Consider the following 20,830-nt stretch of genomic DNA (forward strand, 5'->3'; position numbering starts at 1 on the left):
TTCAATATTCTGAGGGAATTCTTCTGAGCAAATACCAGATTACTATTTGGGTGGAGGTACTTCCCAAGAAGCTGTACTTCCAGCATATTTTTCTTTTTCTTTTCCTTTTTTTTTTTTTTGGTCTTTTTAGGGCCGCCCCTGTGGCATATGGAAGTTCCCAAGCTAGGGGTCGAATCAGAGCTACAGCTGCCAGCCCACACCACAGCCACAGCAATGCGGGATTCAAGCCCCTTCTGCAACCTACACCACAGCTCACAGCAACGCCAGATCCTTCACCCACTGATCGAGACCAGGGATCGAATCCGAGTCCTCATGGGTACTAGCTGGGTTTGTTACCGCTGAACCAGGATGGGAACTCCCCAATACTTTTTTTATGTATTTGCACACACATACTGAAGTGTGTAGGTGCCTTTTTTTTTTTTAACTGAAAAAGTAATATAAGCTCAGAGAAGCAAAAATTTCATTACAAAAGCATGTAAATGCATGCCTAGCATACCTCTAAGGATGGGCCCATTAGACTCTGGCTGCATTGGGTGCCTCAGGCAGTGGAGCTAGTTAGTGGAGCTAGTCACCGGCGTTCACTGAATTCCTCTGGATTTTCGGAAGTTCAAACTATGTGAGTATGTTATCCAAACTATAAGAAATAATAATAACCATACATAAAATAAAAGAAGCAAGCCTCCCTAAGCACTTCCCTCAGTTCTGTGCCTGACTCGGCCTAACCCGTGGTTGGGTTTGCTTCTTGTCTTTTCAGGCCTCTCTCTATGCTTGTACAGTGTTTATTTCTTCATGTGTTTATTTTTTTATTTATCTTTTTTAGGGCCTCACCCACAGCATATGGAGCTTCCCAGGCTAGGAGTCAAATCAGATTTATAGCCGCTGGCCTACACCACAGCCACATCAGCCCAGCTCCGAGCCACGTCTGTGACCTACCCAACAGCTCATGGCAACACCAGATCCTTAATCTGATGAGAGTGGCCAGGGTTGGAACCTGTGTCTCTCCATGGATACTAGTCAGATTCATTTTATGTATTTATTTGAAAAACAAAGATGGGATTATGTTATATGCATAGTGTCTGTAACATACAGAATAATGTAGCATGAACACAGACTGTCTTTTTAAATGCTGGGTGTTTGGGGGTTTTCTTCTGCGTAAGGTACTTATTATAAAAATCAAAGATCACAGAGTCAAGTAAACATAGGAAGGAAAGAGTCTAAAAGAACACCATCTATTTCAGTATGTTAAACACAGAGCCAGAGGTCTAGGAGGAGCTCCAGCTGACCTTCAGCCGCGGTCACACTCAGGAGGAGAATGGGTGGAGGTGTAAAGGGGCCCTTCTGCTTTGTCAGCACAGAATAGATTTACAGTGAGAATGTATCTATATATAATTTATTTTTTTAACTGTTGTATCATTTTTTTTAATTTTAAAGAGAAAGCACTGGAGGACTGTGTCTTCCCTCTCCCGTAAAAATGTGGGAGGAAGAAAAGTGCAAGTTCCCTGTCCTCTCATTGTTCACAGCCTGGTGTATGTTCTTTAGACAATATCACCCCACCATGCACGTGTACGCACGTGAATGCACTTGCGCGCACACACCCGTTTTTATAACAGCAGTTTTTAAATAATAGCTTTATTGAGCTATGTAACTCACATACCATAAAGTTTGGCTTTTTGTTTTTATTTTTTCGGGGACCACTCTAAGGCGCATGGAGTTCCCGGGCCAGGGATCAGATCCAAGCCATAGTTGCCACCTAAGCAGCAGCTGCGGCCACACTGCATCCTTAACCTACTGTTCAAGTCTGTGTCCCAGCGCTCCCAAGATGCTGCCAAGCCTGTTGTGCCACAGCAGGAACTCCAGGTTTGTCTTTTTCAAGAGTACAGTTTGGTGGTTTTAAGATTATTCTCACTTGTACAGAGTTCACCACTCTCTAATTCTTGGACATTTTCATCACCCCAGGAAGAAAGCCCAAGCCCTTCAAGTCACTCCCCATTCCCTCTTCCTGCCTGGCAACCGCTAATCTACTTTCTGCCTTTGTGGATTTGCCTATTCTGGACATTTCGTGTAAATGGAATCATATGCTATGTAGCCTTTTGTAATAGGCTACTTTCCTTCAGCATGATGTTTTCAAGCATGTTGTAGCATCTGTCACGACTTCATTCCTTTCAGAGTTCCCTTTGTGGCTCGGCAGTTAGCGAACCCAACTAGGATCCATGAGGATTCAGGTTTGATCCCTGGCCTTGCTCTGTGGGTTAAGGAGCCATCGTTGCCGTGAGCTGTGGTGTAGGTCGCAGGTGCTGCTCGGATCCCGCATTGCTGTGGCTGTGGCACAGGCTGGCAGCTAGCTCCGGTTCAATCCCCAGCCTGGGAACTTCCATATGCTGCATGTGCGGCCCTAAAAAAAAAAAAAAAAAAGATTTCATTCCTTTCTATGGCTGACTAATATTCCTTTGTGTGCTTTGCCACATTTTTAGCCATTCATCAGTTGGTGGGCATTTGGGTTGCCGGTTTTGTTTCGAAGTTTCCTTTGTCCCTTACCCAGATGACTCAGAGATTTTACCTTGTTAGTGAATCTCCCTCTTCCTCTGTCCTTTTTAATGGCTTTAGGCTTTGTATTATCTCATTCCTTTATGTGCGATGGCTGGGACCTCTCAGGGCCTCTGGAGACCCCTGGCTCCCCTTCCTGTCACCCCACTTCCCTCCTCCAGAAAGTCAGCAGCAGTCACCTAATCCATGGCTCCGTTCTGTCGATGATACAGTGGAGTGTCAGGCAGAGGAAGCAGTTCACCTGGGATCATAAAGTCGGGGTTGAGGGGGGTGGGGGGGACCGAGCTGAGGTCACAGCTCCTCCCACTCAGCCTGTGGTAGGAGGGCCCAGATCTGCAAGCCTGACACCTGACTCCAGAGCCCCCACCTCACCACTCCAGGAGGGGGTCTCCCTCTGAGCCGCCACTTCTCAGGCCCCATTTGTGGGAGGTGCTCTTTGTAGAAGGACTTGTTTTGTGGCCTCGCCCCCTCCCCTACTCTTTCCTCCTCACTTTTGAAAGATCCCCACCCGCCCTTCTCAAATACAGCCCTCACCCCTTTCTTGGCACCCAGCCTCTGAAATATCAGCCTCTGCCTTCCTGACTTATTTGCATTTCAAAGGGTCTCTTTAGGGTTTGATCCGGCTATAAGAGCTTGTCTGAAGTTCTTATCCCTGGCTCTGTGGTTCCAACCTTAGTTGCACATGAGAATTACCTGGGAAGCTATTTAAAAGACTGACGTCTGGGACCTACCCAGACCAATTATATGAGAATTTCTGGGGTTAGAACCTTGGGCATCCTTTTCTTTCTTTCTTTCTTTCTTTCTTTCTTTCTCTTTCTTTCTTTCTTTCTTTCTTTCTTTCTTTCTTTCTTTCTTTCTTCTTCCTCCCTCCCTCCCTCCCTCCCTCCCTCCCTCCCTCCCTCCCTTCTTTCTTTCTTTCTTTCTTTCTTTCTTTCTTTCTTTCTTTCTTTCTTTCTTTCTTTCTTTCTTTCTTTCTTTCTTTCTTTCTTTCTTTCTTTCTTTCGGCTCTTCCAGGTAATTCTGATGTGCACCAGGTGGAGAACCATTGTGCTGGCTCCTTTCTGGCCCTTGTCAAAGAAGGCACATTCTTGGAGTTCCCTTCATGGCATAGCAGAAATAGGAACCACGAGATTGTGGGTCTAATCCCTGGCCTCACTCAGTGGGTTAAGGATCTGACGTTGCGGTGAGCTGTGGTGTAGGTCACAGACACGGCTGCCGTGGCTCTGGCCTAGGCTGGCAGCAACAGCTCCGATTGGACCCCTGGCCTGGGAACCTCCATTTACCATGGGTGCGGCCCTGAAAAAGACAGAAGCCAAAACAAAAAAAATAAAATAAAAATAAAAGGCACATTCTCTCCTTCCAGGTCTTTGGAACTAGATTAAGAACACTGTCAAGAGCTGGTCCCTGGTCAGCTCTGGTTTTACTGTGGAACCTCTCTCACCTTCAGTAGAGACTTGGATTAGATCAGTGGTTCTTGCCTTTAGGAATGAAGTGTAAGAAGTGGGGGGTGAGAAGAGCATGTATTCAAACCACCTGGGAGCATGCTCAAAAATTACCTGGAAAAGTCAAATGCAACATAAGGGTAGTTTTATATGCTACTAACATAAATCACACCTCTCATGGGAAGAAGTGTTCAATGGCATCATGCATCTGAGTGACTTTTTTAAACATTGAGAAAGTTCAGAAATTATTTTTGTGGGAGTTCCCATCGTGGCTCAATGGTAATGAACCCAACCAGTGACCATGAGGACATGGGTTCAATCCCTGGCCTAGCTCAGTGGGTTAGGGATCCAGTGTTGCTGCGAGCTGTGGGGTAGGTGGAAGACGTGGCTTGGATCCTGTGTTGCTGTGGTGTAGGCCAAAAGCTACAGCTCTGATTCGACCCCTAGCCTGGGAACTTCCATATGCCACAGGTGTGGCCCTAAAAAGCAAAAAAAAAAAAAAAAAAAAAAAAAAGGAAAGAAAGAAATGATTATTGTAAAAGTTCCTCCAATCCCCTTCTGTAGGGCTTGTGCCATTTTGTATTCTTGCCAGTGATACAAGAGTGTTCCTCCTTCTCCATAGTTTCATCAAGAGAAGGTGTTGTCAGATGTCTGGATTTTTGCCAATCTGATAAGTGAGAAATTTTATCTCAGTGTAGTTTTAATTTGTATTTCATGAATAGTGTTGAACATATTTTCCTATAGGTTTGTTGGACTTTTTTGTCTATTTTGTGAATCTTTTAAACTTTTTTATTTTTATTTTCATTTTTTGTCTTTTTAGGACTGCACCCTCGGCACATGGAAGTTCCCGGGCTAGGGATCAAATAAGAGCTGCAGCTGCTGGCCTACACCACAGCCACAGCAACACCAAATCCAAACTGAGTCTGCAACCTTCACCACAGCTCATAGCAACGCTGGATCTGTAACCCACTGAGCAAGGCCAGGGATCAAACCTGTGTCCTCATGGATACTAGTTGGGTTCACTACCACTGAGCCATGACAAGAACTCCTCTTTTTTAAGTTTTTAATAAATTTATTTGTATCTTTTGGCCATGCCGAGCCATGCAGAAGTTCTGGGGGGCCAGGGATTGAAACTGAGCGACAACAGCAATCTGAGCCACAGCAGTAACAACACTGGATCCTTAACCCCCTGTACCACCTGGGAACTCTTGTGAATCTTTTTACATATTTAGGATATTAACACTTTGTTGGTGTAATAAGTTGCAAGTATTTTTTCCCAGTTAGTCATTTACATTTTTGCTTTTTTTAGGGTATTTTTTTTTCATGTAGCATTTGCTTATCTAATCAAATATATTGATTTCTCCTCCTGTCGCTTCTGGATTTTTGATTCATGATGATATTACAGGCTTATTTGGTTTTAATCTGCATGAAAACTTATTTAAATTGTAAAAAAAGATCAGTTCCTCATCATTTCTAAGCTTCCTGTGTAATTATGATTTGCTTTTCCATATTCACTTTATTAATATTCATTCTGAATGAAAGTTCTCGCTAGAATGCCAGTTCCGTGAGCTCAGGATTCTCACAGAGATGGAGATTTGCATGCAGAGGCTTATGGAAGAGTCAGTCCCCTTGGAATAGCACCATCAGGAATCCAGGCAGAGGGAGTTGAGCTGTAGAACATTCACACCAGGGAAGGCACGTGAGGCGGCTGCTCTCAGCTAATGGCAGCACGGAGAGAGAGACTCGTTGCTGAGGTCTTAGCTGGGGCAATGAGTGTCCCAGGCCTGAAGGGACAGCTTCCTCCCTGCTGTGTTCTCCATGCCTAATTATGCCTGGCACATGATGGGTCAATGATTCATTCACATCTTTGGCGAATGAATGAAAGACAAACAAGAACGGAAACCCAGATTTCCGGGTCTTGGGCTTAGGCTGCCCTGCATCACAACTTCAGGGTGGGAGAGAGGGGAGAAACCCTGAGCAGGTGTGTTCAGATTCCTTTCCTGTGCTTCTCGTTTCTTCCCCAGTTGCAGCCCACTGGGCGGTCTGGCTCAGTTGGTGCTGGTCAGGGCTGGACCTGGCTGGGCTGGACTGGGCTGGCCGGGAGAAGAGGGGCCCTCAGTGGAACCCTAGGCACTGTGACTGCTGCTCTTTGGACATGCGTCGCCCTCGTGAGCTTTCGGTTCAATTTATTTTATTTTATTTTATTTTTAATCTTCCTCTAGCACTCCTTGAAGAAAAGAGGAACCCGTTCCCTGGGGAAGACGGACAAGAAGCCTTCGGTGCAGGTACTTCCCATCAGCCTCTGAAGCTCCTGTGCAGCCCCCAGTGGCAGCTTTTAGTTTGAAGACCCCAGGCCTAACTCCAGGTGGCCCAAGAGCCCCCAGGGGTGCCCGCCCCTCCCTACTCCATCCTCCCCTTGTTCATTTTCTTAGCTTTGCTGCCTACTTCACTTCCACAGACTACCCCCTGAGCCCATGGTTCTCACTGGCTCTGCTAGATAAAGTACTTATGTAGCACAGGTCAGGCATAGAATAGTTAGTCTCCCTAGGAATTTCACTCCTGAATATGTACCCCACAGAACTGAGTGCTTATATCCATGGTAATATGTACCAGGAATATTTTTTTTAAAAAGGATGCAATTAGTCTCTAGTGGTCCTGGATTGTCAGGGTATCAGGCACTTTTTTTTTTTTTTTCCATATGCCACACACAGCATATGGAAGTTCCCAGGCCTGAAAACGATTAAATCTGAGACGTGGCTGGGACCTGTGCCATAGCTGCATCAGTGCTGGATCTTAAACCCACTGTGCCAGGCCGGGGATTGAACCCATGCCTCCGCAGCAACCTGAGCTGCTGCAGTCAGATTCTTAGCCCACTGCACCACAGTGGGAACTCCTGCGGCATTATACATTGCCTAATTTTCTTCATGGTCTGTGTAGGGGGGTTATCACTGTACCATTTTTCAGATGAGGAAACCACAATGTCAGTGGTAGTAGCAGCAACGGTCACCCTGGCAAAATGTCACCTACTCTAGGAAGCCCTCCTGGACTCCCCAGACTATATGTGGCGCCCCATCTTGGCTGCATTATCAACATCCTCCTCTCTGCTTCCCCTCTGGACCCACCCCCCAGCTCCTTGAGGGTCAGGGCTGTGTCCCCAGCATGTATTAGTGCTCCCTTAAGCGCAGTTGCTGAGCCTCCCAACACTCATCTTGCTGGGTCATGTCTATCTGTTCCCCCAGGAGGACAGCGCCGACCTGAAGTGCCAGCTGCACTTTGCAAAGGAGGAGTCAGCCCTCATGTGCAAGAAGCTCACCAAGCTGGCCAAGGAGAATGACGGCATGAAGGAGGAGCTGCTCAAGTACCGCTCGCTCTATGGGGACCTGGACGGCGCCCTGTCGGCTGAGGAGCTGGCTGACGCACCCCACTCGCGGGAGACCGAGCTCAAGGTACATCTGAAGCTGGTGGAGGAGGAAGCCAACCTGCTGAGCCGCCGCATCGTGGAGCTGGAGGTGGAAAACCGCGGTCTGCGGGCTGAGATGGACGACATGAAGGATCACGGTGGCGGTGGCTGCGGGGGCCCCGAGGCCCGCCTGGCCTTCTCTGCCCTGGGCGGCGGCGAGTGCGGGGAGAGCACGGCGGAGCTGCGGCGGCACCTGCAGTTCGTGGAGGAGGAGGCCGAGCTGCTCCGGCGCTCCTCAGCTGAGCTGGAGGACCAGAACAAGCTGCTGCTGACTGAGCTGGCCAAGTACCGCTCAGAGCACGAGCTGGACGTGACGCTGTCGGAGGACAGCTGCTCCGTGCTCAGCGAGCCCTCGCAGGAGGAGCTGGCAGCTGCCAAGCTGCAGATCGGCGAGCTCAGCGGCAAGGTCAAGAAGCTACAGTACGAGAACCGGGTGCTCCTCTCCAACCTGCAGCGCTGCGACCTTGCCTCCTGCCAGAGCACACGGCCGATGCTGGAGACGGACGCTGAGGCCGGGGACTCCGCCCAGTGCGTGCCTGCTGCCCTTGGCGAGGTCCAGGGGCCCCATGCCGCCCGGCTCTGCAGAGCCAGGGAGGCCGAAGTGCTGTCTGGGCTTCGGGAGCAGGCCGTCCTGGTCAGCAAGGCCATTGATGTCCTGGTGGCTGATGCCAACGGCTTCTCGGCTGGCCTCCGTCTGTGTCTGGACAACGAATGTGCTGACTTTCGGCTGCATGAGGCCCCCGACAACAACAGCGAGGGCCCCAGGGACACCAAGCTGATCCACGCTCTCCTGGTGAGGCTGAGCTTGCTCCAGCAGGAGCTCAATGCCTTCACACGGAAGGCAGACTCAGTCCTCGGGGGTCCCACCAAGGAGCAGCCAGAGCCTTTCTCGGCTCTGCCCTCCTTGGGCTCCCAGGGGCCCTCCAAGGAGATTCTTCTGGCCAAAGACCTTGGCTCAGACTTCCAGGTAAGATGGCCCAGTCACAGGCCCTATGACCTTTTTTTTTTCTTTCTTAGGCATATGGAAGTTCCCAGGCTAGGGGTCGAATTGGAGCTATAGCTGCCAGCCTACACCACAGCTACAGCAACGCAGGATCCAAGCCTTGTCTACGACCCATACTACACTACCTACAAGCCTCGTTGCTCACTGCAACATTGAATCCTTTAACCCACTGCGAGAGGCCAGGGATCAAACCCGCATCCTCATGGATCCTAGTCGGGTTCATTACCGCTTAGTCACAACGGGAACTCCCTCGGGTCCCCTTTAGCCACTGTGCCCACTCTCAAGGGTGACCCCTCTCTTGACTCAGTTTTGTCTGTCTTTGAACTTTGCATAAATTGAATCACACAGTACACACTCACCTTTGCCTGGCTTCTCTCACTCACCAGGATGTTTGTTGTCTCAGGTGGCAATAGTTTGTTCTCATGATGATGCAATCTCACGGAGTGAATACTTCACAGTCCACTTACTCATTTACTATTGGTAAATAAAAGGATCGATTCCAAGGCCCTGTTTTTTGCCAGGTTGCTCTTTCTTCTTTCCTTTGTTTCTTTTGCAATTTTGTATTTTAAAACTAGTATTATTTAAAACAAACCAAAAAATGCTTTGATCAGACCCTGTGCAAAGGAAAGAAACTTGGTTTTCTTAAGGTAATGAACTCCCATCCAGGTACTAACCAGGCCTGCCCTGCTTAGCTTCCAAGATCAGACGAGATCTGTGGCACAGAGGAAACGAATCCAGCTAGCATCCACGAGGAAGTGGGTTCAATCCGTGGTCTCGCTCAGTGGGTCGGGGATCCTACATTTCCGTGAGCTGTGGTGTAGGCCGGCAGCTGCAGCAACGATTCGCCCCCTAGCCTGGAAATGTCCATATGCTGCACGCGTGGCCCTTAAAAGCAAAAGCAAACAAAAATAACTAAATAAATAAAAATTTAAAATAAAGGTAATGAACTAACTTCCTGCCTTGGTGTTCCCAATGTGGCACAGCAGAATTGGCCACATGTTTACAGCGCCAGGATACAGATTCAATCCCCAGACCAGCACAGTGTGTTTAAGGATGTGTCGTTGCCACAGCTGCAGCTTAGTTTGCAACTGTGGCTCAGATCTGATGCCTGGCCTGGGAGCTCTGTATGCCATGGGGAGCCAAAAAAAAAAAAAAAAAGTAATGAACTTTCAGCCTTGATGTTTATAAACTACTATTAGAAATATTAGGAGTTCTCATCGTGGCGTAGTGGTTAACGAATCCGACTAGGAACCAGAAGGTTGCGGGTTCGATCCCAACCCTCGCTCAGTGGGTTTAACGATCCGGCGTTGCCGTGAGCTGTGGTGTAGGTTGCAGACGCGGCTCGGATCCCGCGTTGCTGTGGCTCTGGTGTAGGCCGGCGGCTACAGCTCCGATTCGACCCCTAGCCTGGGAACCTCCATATGCCGAGGGAGCGGCCCAAAAAATAGCAAAAAGACAAAAAAAAAAAAAGAAATATTAGGAGGGAGGAGTTCCCGTCGTGGCTCAGTGGTTAACAAATCCGACTAGGAACCATGGGGTTGCGGGTTCGATTCCTGGCCTTGCTCAGTGGGTTAAGGATCCGGCGTTGCTGTGAGCTGTGGTGTAGGTTGCAGACGCGGCTCGGATCCCGCGTTGCTGTGGCTCTGGTGTAGGCCAGCGGCTACAGCTCCGATTAGATCCCTAGCTTGGGAACCTCCATATGCCGCAGAATTGGCCCTAGAAAAGGCAAAAAAGACAAAAAGAAAGAAAGAAATATTAGGAGGGAGTTCCCATCATGGCTCGGTGGTTAACGAATCCAACTAGGAACCATGAGGTTTCGGGTTTGATCCCTGGCCTCGCTGAGTGGGTTAAGGATCCAGCGTTGTTGTGAGCTGCGATGTAGGTCGCAGACGCAGCTCAGATCCTGTGTTGCTGTGACTCTGGCGTAGGCCGGCGGCTACAGCTCTGATCAGATCCCTAGCCTGAGAACCTTCATATGCCGCCGGTGTGACCCTAGAAAGCAAAAAAAAAAAAAAAAATTACAATGGCAAATGCAGGAGTTCCCATCATGGCTCAGCGGTTAACAAATCTGCCTAGCATCCATGAGGACGCAGGTTCGATCCCTGGCCTTGCTCAATGGGTTAAGGATCCGGTGTTGCTGTGAGCTGTGGTGTAGGTCACAGACGAGGAGGCTTGGATCCTGCATTGCTGTGTCTGTGGTGTAGGCTGGTAGCTACAGCTCTGATTCAACCCCTAGCCTGGGAACCTCCATATGCTGTGGGTGCCGGCCTAAAAAGACAAAAAATGAGTAAGTAAATAAAATAAAATAAAATGGCAAATGCACTTGTCTGTCTCCTCCGCCCCCTGAAAAGCACTACTGCAAAAGTAATTCTTAGTCATTCAAAGAGTTTCAGAAGTGCCTCAGGTAAAAAGATGAAGCCTCGTCCTCACTGCTGCTTACTCCTTAAAAGTGCTGCGCTTTTTTTGTTTTTTTGGTTTTTGGTTTTTTGGCCAAACCCACAGCATGTGGAAGTTCCTGGGCCAGGGGTGGAGCCTGCACCACAGCAGTGACGGTGCCCAATCCTTAACCCACTAGACCATCAGGGAGCTCCCTAAAGGTTCTGCTATTAGAGTCTGGAGCTAGTTACCTTTAGTCTCTTCTGCCCGTGCCTCTAGGTGCAGCCCCCTGACTTCAGGGACCTGCCGGAATGGGAGCCCAGGATACGAGAGACCTTCCGCACTGGCGACCTGGACTCTAAGCCTGACCCCAGCCGGAGCTTCAGACCTTACCGAGCTGAAGACAATGATTCCTATGCCTCTGAGGTGGGCCTCAACCTGAGCAAGCAGCGGGGAGGGTAGGAGGAAGGGGCTGAGGCCTCTTAAGAGCGGGGTGATCCAGGAGAATCTTAGCTGGTGATGATGTGGGTTTTGAGTAGTCCCTTTGGTTTCAAGCTTCCTGACAGCAAGGGCTGAAAGGAAAACAGGGAAGTTTTTGCCATTCTCATGGCATGAGAAAAGGAAGTTTAGAATTCATCCATGGAAATTAGCATAAGAAATCTTGTTTTCCTATACTAAATTCCACAGGGAATTTAATAATTTACGTCATTTAATGGAACCAGTCCTTTCTTTAGCAGGAAGGCAGCAATCTCTCCAGTCCCACTGACTGGCTGCCAATTGTGGATCTATATATACTGGCTGTAAAACTGTTACTGTCACTTTACTTCTCTGATCCTCAGGTTTCTCATCTTTAAAATAAAGGTTGAAAAGATTAAATACATGAAGAACCTTAGCTTAAGGCCTGATCTGTGTTGGGTAGGCATGAGGAGAAGGATGACAGCACATCTCTGGGCCGCAGGGGGCCTTCCAGTGTGGCTGTGTGGCCTTGGGCATGTCTCTACTCTGGCTGCAGCTTCCTCGTCTGTAACATGGGAGGATCAGAGCCAGTGGAAGCTGTAGGATTTCTAGGACTCTAGGAATTCTGGGTGCTTCTGAGCCACTCCCAAACCTACTGAATCTCTCCCCCAACACTGTAACGAACCTGAAGCAGGAAGAGGCTCCTATGGACAGGATGGGGCCTCCCTGAGACTCCTGAACCATGGAGAGCCCCGTGAAGAGCCCAACCTGAGCATCCTTTTCTTCATAGCGTCCCTGGAAAGGCAAGTTTGTGGTCCCAGAAAGGCCAGTTTGCACTGTGTAGGTGGAGAAGCCCTTAAAGCTGGTGCGTCGAACTCTAAGTGGTCTGAGTTTCCTAGCAGCCAGGAGGGGAGTGGATGGGAATCAAGGGATTCTCAGGGGGTTTTTTTTTGTTTGTTTTGTTTTTTTAAACATTTAAGGCATTTTTTGAAAATTTGTGTGCAAAGCACTGTGTTAAGAGCTCACCCTTTATTTATTTATTTATGTTTGGCCACACCCGTGGCATGCAGAAGTTCCTGGGCCAGAGATTGAACCTGCACCACCACAGTGACAATGCTGGACCCAGTAGGCCACCAGGACACGCCTACTTACTTCTTTTTGAGAAAAAAAGTTAGGCCAGCTCACCTGCAGAGAAAATAATTTCCTACATACAATCAATTACTGTTTAATTCAGCCACTCTTTATTGAGAAGGTATAATATGCCAGGCCCCACATTGGGCACTGAGATTAAGGAGAACATCAGAGATGGCAGAGAGAATTGAGCCCGTAAGGATTTTTCATACAAAATAGCTTAGAGGATATGCCTCAAGCCAGAGTGCCTCCCATTGCCAAATTTTCACATTATTGGCCAGATAATAAATGTTTAGTTTTTTACCAGAGGGATATCTTGCCATACCTGCAGACTTCTTACGTAGGAGTAGGAGCTGACATTTTTGCTTTTTATTTCACTGCTTAACATGACAGGATAGAAATTTCCCTTTATTAGTAAAAGTACTTTTAGAAATCTTTTTTTAATGAAAAATACTCAGGGTTTTTTTTTGGGGGGGGTTGTCTTTTGTCTTTTGTCTTTTCATGGCCACACCCATGGCATATGGATGTTCCCAGGCTAGGGGTCCAATTGGAGCTGTAGTCGCCAGCCACAGCCACAGCAATGCAGGATCCAGGCCACTTTTGCAACTTACACCACAGCTCATGGCAACACTGGATCGTTAACCCACTGAGTGAGGCCAGGGATCAAACCTGTGTCCTCATGGATACTAGTGGGGTTCATTAACCACTGAGCCACAATAGGAATGCCATACTCAGTTTACTCAGTAATTGGCAAATAAAAATGCAACAGGATATTCCCTTGTGGTGCAGCCGGTTAAGGAACTGGCATTGCTGCAACTGCAGCATGGGTTCAATCTCTGGCCCAGGAACTTCCACATGCTGTGGGTATGGCCAAAAAAGGAAAGTGCAAACAAAGATGTGTTATTAGATTTGAAGGGACCAAACAGATTGATAATACCCTGCATTAGTGAAAGCAAAGAGAACCACATATTTATTACATGAGCAAGGTATGAGCAATCCCTATAAGCTTCCTAGTGGGCAAGGTACATATAAGAAAATCTTTTGGAGTTCCCATTGTGGCGCAGTGGTTAACGAATCCGACTAGGAACCATGAGGTTACAGGTTCGATCCCTGGCCTTGCTCAGTGGGTTAAGGATCCGGCGTTGCCGTGAGCTGTGGTGTAGGTCACGGACGCGGCTCAGATCCCAAGTTGCTGTGGCTCTGGTGTAGGCCGGTGGCTACAGCTCCAATTAGACCCCTAGCCTGGGAACCTCCTTATGCCACGGGAGTAGCCCTAGAAAAAGCAAAAAATACAAAAAAAAAGAAAAGAAAAGAAAATCTTTCAAAAAGTTTATAATAGTCTGACTCAGCAATCCCATTTCTAGAGTAATCTCCAAGAAATGACAGGACAAGACTAAGAATGATGGCCTTAAAAACAACTAAAAGTTCTCTTAAGACATTAGTTAAATGTATCATAGGAAAACTTTTAGAAATCTTTTTTTTTTTTTCTTTTTATCGGCTCACCTGCCAGAAGTTCCTGGGCTGGAGGGCAAATCAGAGCTACAGCTGCCAGCCTATGCCACAGCCACAGCAACACCAAATCCAAGATGCATCTGAGACCTATGCCGTACACTGCAGCAACACCAGATTCTTAACACTCTGAGTGAGACCAGGGATTGAACCCACATCTTGACAAATACTATGTCAGGTCCTTAACCTGCCAAGCTGCAATAGGAACTCCCAGATATCTTTTTTTTTTTTTTTTTCTTTTTGCCATTTCTTGGGCTACTCCCGTGGCATAAGGAGGTTCCCAGGCTAGGGGTCAAATCGGAGCTGTAGCCACCGGCCTATGCCAGAGCCACAGCAACGAGGGATTCGAGCCGCGTCTGTGACCTACACCGCAGCTCACGGCAACACCGGATCCTTAACCCACTGAGCAAGGGCAGGGATCGAACCCGCAACCTCATGGTTCCTAGTGGGATTCGTTAACCACTGCGCCACGACGGGAACTCCTAGGAACTCCCAGAAATCTTAATTGAAGTATAACAGTGCAGTAAGGCACTCATATTGTGGGTGGACAGCTTAAATAATTTTCATAAACTGAACACTCTTATGTATTCAGCGAGCAGATCAATGAACAATACATGACCTGTCCCTGAAAGCTTCCCTTCTAGTCCTCATCTTGCCACCATCCTGACTTCTAACAAAAGAGATTTGTTTTGCCTGTTAAGCTACAAATCCTTATAAACACAATTTCCCTGAAAAAGGTAGTTTTATTGTCATTTTTATAGGATTTTATTAGAGTCATTATAAACAAATAACTGTAACAGAATCCCTAAGCAGCATAGCATAAAGATATAAAGAAGAAAGTCAACATCACAAGATTATCACATAGTTAACTTTAGTTCGTGTGTGTCTCTGTCTTTGTTTTTCTACCGAGGTATGTATATTTACCTGTCTATTGAAGTATAACATAATAATATACATACAATAAAGGACACTATCCTTAAGTGTAAGTTGAATGCATTTTTACATATGAGTAGACTGATTAAACACATTTGTTTGATCCTATCGTTTATTATCTAAGTTATTTATAAATGATTACAATTACAAACAATGAGATCAACATCTTTGTGAATTAAACTTAGTTTTCACAGACAAATTTATTTTCCTTAAGTAAGTTTCAGGGAGAAATGATCAAGTTAAAATTATAACAGTAGCTAGATTTGATGTGCACTGTTTGATTTCATCGTCATAGCAACCCACCAAGTTCGGGACAGCCCTCCTCCCTGGATTGTACTTGAAGGACAGCTCAGGTTTGACTTACTGCTGTTGCTCCCCACCTCCCTCATCCTTTGACCACAGCTTCTGCCCTCCTCCTTCTCTCTCCGTCCTCATTATCTGTGTCCCTCATTTCGACCCCAGATCAAGGAGCTGCAGCTGGTGCTGGCTGAGGCCCACGACAGCCTCCGGGGCCTACAAGAGCAGCTCTCCCAGGAACGGCAGCTACGGAAGGAAGAGGCTGACAACTTCAACCAGAAAATGGTGCAGGTGGGTGGTGCCCAGGGCCCTCCCTTCACCTGCTGCAGCCCCTCTTCCCTGAACTGAAGGCAGAAAGCTTAGAGGTCCATGGACCTTCAGAGGCAAAGACATCCAGGGGAAGCCTGTGTTTTCCCACCCCATGCTCCCCTGGGGACTGCATTAGCTGTGCTAGACTGGAATCCTGGGCTTGTCATTGACTGCCTGTGTGACCTCAGGCCCATCCCGCCTCACCTCTGGGCCTCAGTTTCCCACCCATAAAATATTGCCCCCAAATCTGTATTAGGAAGGCTGTAGGCCTGGCTGGTAATCAAGATGGTAGTTCTGCTAGTAGAAGGAAACTATTAAGCCCTTACTGTATAACAGGATTGCAGTGCACTTTCCACACATCACGTTTGTTTGATTGTTTGTTTGTTTGTTTGGTGGCGCCTTCTATGGAGTTCCCAGCCAGGGATCAGATCCTAGCTGCAGTTGTGACCTATTGCAAACCCACGGCAACACTGGATCCTTCAACCAATTGAGCCAACCCCAGGGATTAAACCCGTATCCCAGTGCTGCAGAAATGCTGCTGATCCCTTTGCACCACAGCGGGAACTCCTGTCATGCCCTTGAATCCTCGGGTTTTCCCCTGTGAGGTGTCCTCATTTTACAGTTGGGGAAACTGATGCCCAGAGGGCTGAAGTGCTTTGCCCGGGGTTACATTTGCAGGGCGAGGTGGGCCTGGGATTCTAGTCCAAGTTATGGGCTCCGTCTAAGCCTTGACACCACATGGCTTCTTGGGTATTGATGTTCTCAGCATTCCGAGCATGCCCTTTGCTCTGCACGTGGGTCACCCCTCCCTGCCATCATTGCTCATCCTCCCAGGTGACTCATTAAATATGAGAGTTCATGTGAAACATTAGTGCCTGCTATGTGCTCATTAGATGATGTCATATCAGACAGAGCCACCAGGTTCAAGGCCCAGCTCTTTCACTGGTTGTTGCTATAATTGCTGCAGTTTCTATGAGTTTCTCTTCCCTGGAGTAGCGGAGGGAAGTAGTGATTTCACAACAAACTGCTAGAGGTGGAATCCCTGGCAGGGATCACCAATAGGCACCACCAGAATTTTCCTTGTCTGAGGCTGGGAATGGGGTGGCTCACACGCTTGTCCCCGCCTCGCAGCTGAAGGAGGACCAGCAGAGGGCGCTCCTGAGGCGGGAGTTTGAGCTGCAGAGTCTGAGCCTCCAGCGCAGGCTGGAGCAGAAATTCTGGAGCCAGGAGAAGAACATGTTGGTGCAGGAGTCCCAGCAGTTCAAGCACAACTTCCTTCTACTCTTCATGAAGCTCAGGTGGTTCCTCAAGCGCTGGAGGCAGGGCAAAGTTTTGCCCAACGAGGGGGATGACTTCCTTGAGGTACGGTCCAGTGTCTACCCCTCCACCCCCACCAGGGCTGGGACAGGGACTGGGGTAGGGGAGAGAGGACCACAGGGACACCCAGCTGGGTAGACATAGCCCTGGGGCTCAGATATGAGCCATCAGCTTGCAGCTTCCATCCTTCATGCACTGGCTCATTCAGTTTGTTGAGAACCATCCCTTTAGTGGATGCCGGGGCAGGTGCGGGGGATGCTGCGGCAAAGAGGAAAGACGTGGTCTCCGCCTCACCAGGAGAAAGTCTCTTTGGGGGCTGGTAGGTCTTTCGTGCTTGTTGGTTTCCCTTTTTAACAAACCTGAGTCTTCAGCAAGCAACAGTATCTAAGTGCCTTTAATGATCTAGTTTTGTTGCAAATCTATGTTGTAATGTAATATTGTAAACTATGGTATGTATTAATATTTTTTACTCCCTTAAGGTATCACTCACATACAGTAAAGTGCACACATCGCAAGTGTACAGCCGATGGAGTTTTATGCATACCCCCCTCCCCCCCTCCCCCGGCAGATACGTAGAATAGCACCTCCCAGATTGCAGTGCGCATATTGCCAGTGGCCCAGGCAATATGCCCAGCCTGGTAGTCAGCACCGTTCTGACTTCCTACACCATGGATTAATTTTGCCTATTCTAGAACCTCATATAGTAGTCTTTTGTGTCTGGCTTTTGCTTAATATAATTCTTTGAGATTCATCCACGTTTTGCATGTAAAAGTAGTTCATTCTTTATTGCTGCTTATTTTTCACTTAGGGAAGTTAGCTATTTTTTTTTTTGTCTTTTGTCTTTTGTCTTTTGTTGTTGTTGTTGTTGTTGTTGTTGTTGTTGTTGCTATTTCTTGGGCCGCTCCCGCGGCATATGGAGGTTCCCAGGCTAGGGGTTGAATCGGAGCTGTAGCCACCGGCCTATGCCAGAGCCACAGCAACGCGGGATCCGAGCCGCGTCTGCGACCTACACCACAGCTCACGGCAACGCCGGATCGTTAACCCACTGAGCAAGGGCAGGGACCGAACCCGCAACCTCATGGTTCCTAGTCGGATTCGTTAACCACTGCGCCACGACGGGAACTCAAGTTAGTTATTTTTTATCTTTTAAAAATTTATTTACTTACTATATTTTCTTAGCTATGTTGAGGCACATGGGAGTTTTCAAGTCGGATCAAACCCTTGCCACAGCAGCGACCTGAGCCACAGCAGTGACAATACCGGATCCTAAACCCATTAGGCCACAAGGGAACTCCTACACCTATTTTATGGTTAATGTTATCTTTGACAATGATAATGGCCACTAGCTCTCCAATTTTAGTAGTAGTATCAGCTTCCCTTTAAAATATATTTATTTAACTAGAAAGAGTAGGTTGACGTGAAACGTTGATGATGGAACTGGTGGTATTAGGTGTGGCAAGAAAGTTGAGGAATGGAGCTTTGGGAATGCATGAAGTGTGGGAAGGACTCCTATGGCCCATTTGTCCCTCAGCCTGTGCAGGACCCTTTGTCCTCAAAGCCCTGCCTGCCATCATCATCAGCATGCTAACATTGCTCAGAGAAGGGGGCAGGTAAGGATGTCATACCTCAGTCACATCTACCTGAGTGGCACTGCTTACCTCGGCCTTGGCTTTTTAGGTACAGGTACCTCTGGTATAGCCCATGCTTGGCCCTTCTCTGACTCAAGCTACTCAATTCCAAAGCCAATGAGGGCCAGTGGCAGTCCCAGTGTACCCCTGTCCCGAGTCCCCCAGAGTAGCCTGAATGTTCCTGATGCAGGGGATACTGTTAGACCGGAGTCTGTAGCAAGATCTCCTTCCCCCACCCCCATCAGGGCTCATGATGCTTCTCACAGGCCTCCTGCCTCCTCCCCAGGGGCCTCTGGAGAGAATCACTGACCATCATTAGATGGACACATTCCCTACTGCCTTTGCCTGGGAATGTCTGACACAGAGGTACCTCTGTGAGAGGCAGCTCAAAAGCCTAGCATGGCTGCCCCTCAAGCATCACCCTCTGTGACACTTCCTCTTGGAAGCCACTGTCTGCTTTGGGACCACACCTCCTGTTTGGAAGTCCCACACAAGCCTCTGCATGAAGCCCGGTTTTTTAAAATAGATTTTTAAACTCTTATTTGTTTTTAAAAATTATAGTAAAATATACGTAACATAAAATTTACCCTGGTGGCCTGATGGGTTACGCATCTGGCTTTGTTGCTGCTTATGGCACGGACTTAATCTCTGGCCCAGGAACTTCCGCATTCCGTGGACAGGGCCAAAAAATTTTTTTTACCATTTTAACCATCTTTGTTTACAATTTAGTATTAAGTACACTAAACCATCCATCTCCGGAATTCTCCATCTTGAACACCTGAAATTCTTACCTATTAACTCCTTTTCCCTGCTCCACTTGCCCCCAGCAACCACTATTCTACTCTGTGTTCATATGAGTTTGACATTTTCAGATGCCACATATAAGTGAGATCTTGTAGTATTTGCCTTTCTTCGTCTGGCTTATTTTACTTGGCATAACGTCTTCCAGGTTCATCCATGTTGTTGCAAATGGCAAGATTTCCTTCTTTGTTAAGACTGAATAATATTTCATCATGTGTATGTATCATATTTTTTTCATGCATTCATTCAGAGACAGCCTCTTACTTAGGTTGTTTCCATGTCTTGGCTACTGTGAATAACGCCCCAGTGAACACACAGAGCTCCAGATTTCATTTCCTTTGGATATATACCCACAAGTAGGATTCCTGGATCAAATGGGAGTTCTATTTCTAATTTTGGGGGAAACTACTATACTGTTTTCCACAGCTGAAGCCCAATTTTGGCAGCTAAGGAAGATGTTTCCCCACATCCCCAGAAATGAATTGCCTGCAGTCCACATAGCCTGTGTTTTAAATCAGTTTGCCTCAGGCAAACTCTCCATATTTGGTGAAAATCTTCCTAGCCATTTCAATGTACTAAAGTAACAGAGAAATAGAAACTTACTTTAGAAAATAAATAATAAGGTGTAAGCATAGAAAATTCAATGTATAGGAGTTCCCGTCATGGCTCAGTGGTTAATGAGGACGCAGGTTGGATCCCTGGCCTCTCTCAGTGGGTTAAAGATCGGCATTGCTGTGAACTGTGGTGTAGGTTGCAGATGCAGCTCAGATCTGGCGTCGCTGTGGCTGTGAAATAAGCCAGCAGCTACAGCTCCAATTCACCCCTAGCCTGGGAACCTCCGTATACTGTAGGTTCAGCCCTAAAAAGACAAAAAGACCAAAAAAAAATATATATATATATATATTCCTATAGTAAATAGAAATATACCTACTTACTGAAATAGACATCATTAATAAGAAACATAACCACACCCATTGTAAAATATATATATACATATGTATGCTCTACAGCCCATGTGTATAAAAATGCATGTAAAAAGTACATAATAAAATACACATAACTATATAAATAACAAGTTTGATGTACTTTCACACTTTTTTATCTGAATATATATTTTTTAAATTACTAGATAAATTTTATTACATTTATACTTGTACAACAATCATCACAACCAAATTTTAAGGCATTTCCATCCCAAACCCTGAGTGCTTCCCCCTGCCCCCCAACCTGTCTCCTTTGGAAACCGTAAGTTTTTCAAAGTCTGTGAGTCAGTATCTGTTCTGCAAAGAAGTTCATTGTGTCCTTTTGTTAGATTCCACATGTAAATGATAGCATTTGGTGTTGGTGTCTCATACATTCACACTTTTAAAGATTATATGTATTTTCTGCCCATGCAGAATTAAAGCTAGAGATGATAAACCTCATCTCTTTGAGTATTTATAGTTGAGGGCACTGCGTTAAATGCTCTGAGTTGATAATTGCATTTCACTTTACACGTACCCTATGATGTGGAAACAATTATTATCCCCATTCTCCTACAGATAAAGATCTTTGATTTCTTGCCCTCAATTCTGAAATCCAGAAGCTCTAAGAAGGGTGTTTTTGTTGTGTCTAACTCAGTTGG

General features: G+C 47.0%; 1 protein-coding gene across 1 annotated transcript in view; it reads left to right on the plus strand.

Moving 5' to 3' along the window:
- SOGA1 (suppressor of glucose, autophagy associated 1) overlaps window positions 1-20,830 on the plus strand; it is a 79,365-nt gene that overhangs the window by 36,593 nt on the left and 21,942 nt on the right. The window contains exons 4-8 of the mRNA XM_047771144.1: window positions 6,209-6,271; window positions 7,226-8,413; window positions 11,105-11,251; window positions 15,317-15,442; window positions 16,592-16,822. Of these exons, the coding sequence (XP_047627100.1) occupies window positions 6,209-6,271; window positions 7,226-8,413; window positions 11,105-11,251; window positions 15,317-15,442; window positions 16,592-16,822 (1,755 nt within the window). The remainder of the gene's footprint in view (window positions 1-6,208; window positions 6,272-7,225; window positions 8,414-11,104; window positions 11,252-15,316; window positions 15,443-16,591; window positions 16,823-20,830) is intronic.

This window comes from Phacochoerus africanus, chromosome 3 (assembly GCF_016906955.1).
Source record: "Phacochoerus africanus isolate WHEZ1 chromosome 3, ROS_Pafr_v1, whole genome shotgun sequence".
Classification (NCBI taxonomy): Eukaryota; Metazoa; Chordata; class Mammalia; order Artiodactyla; family Suidae; genus Phacochoerus; species Phacochoerus africanus.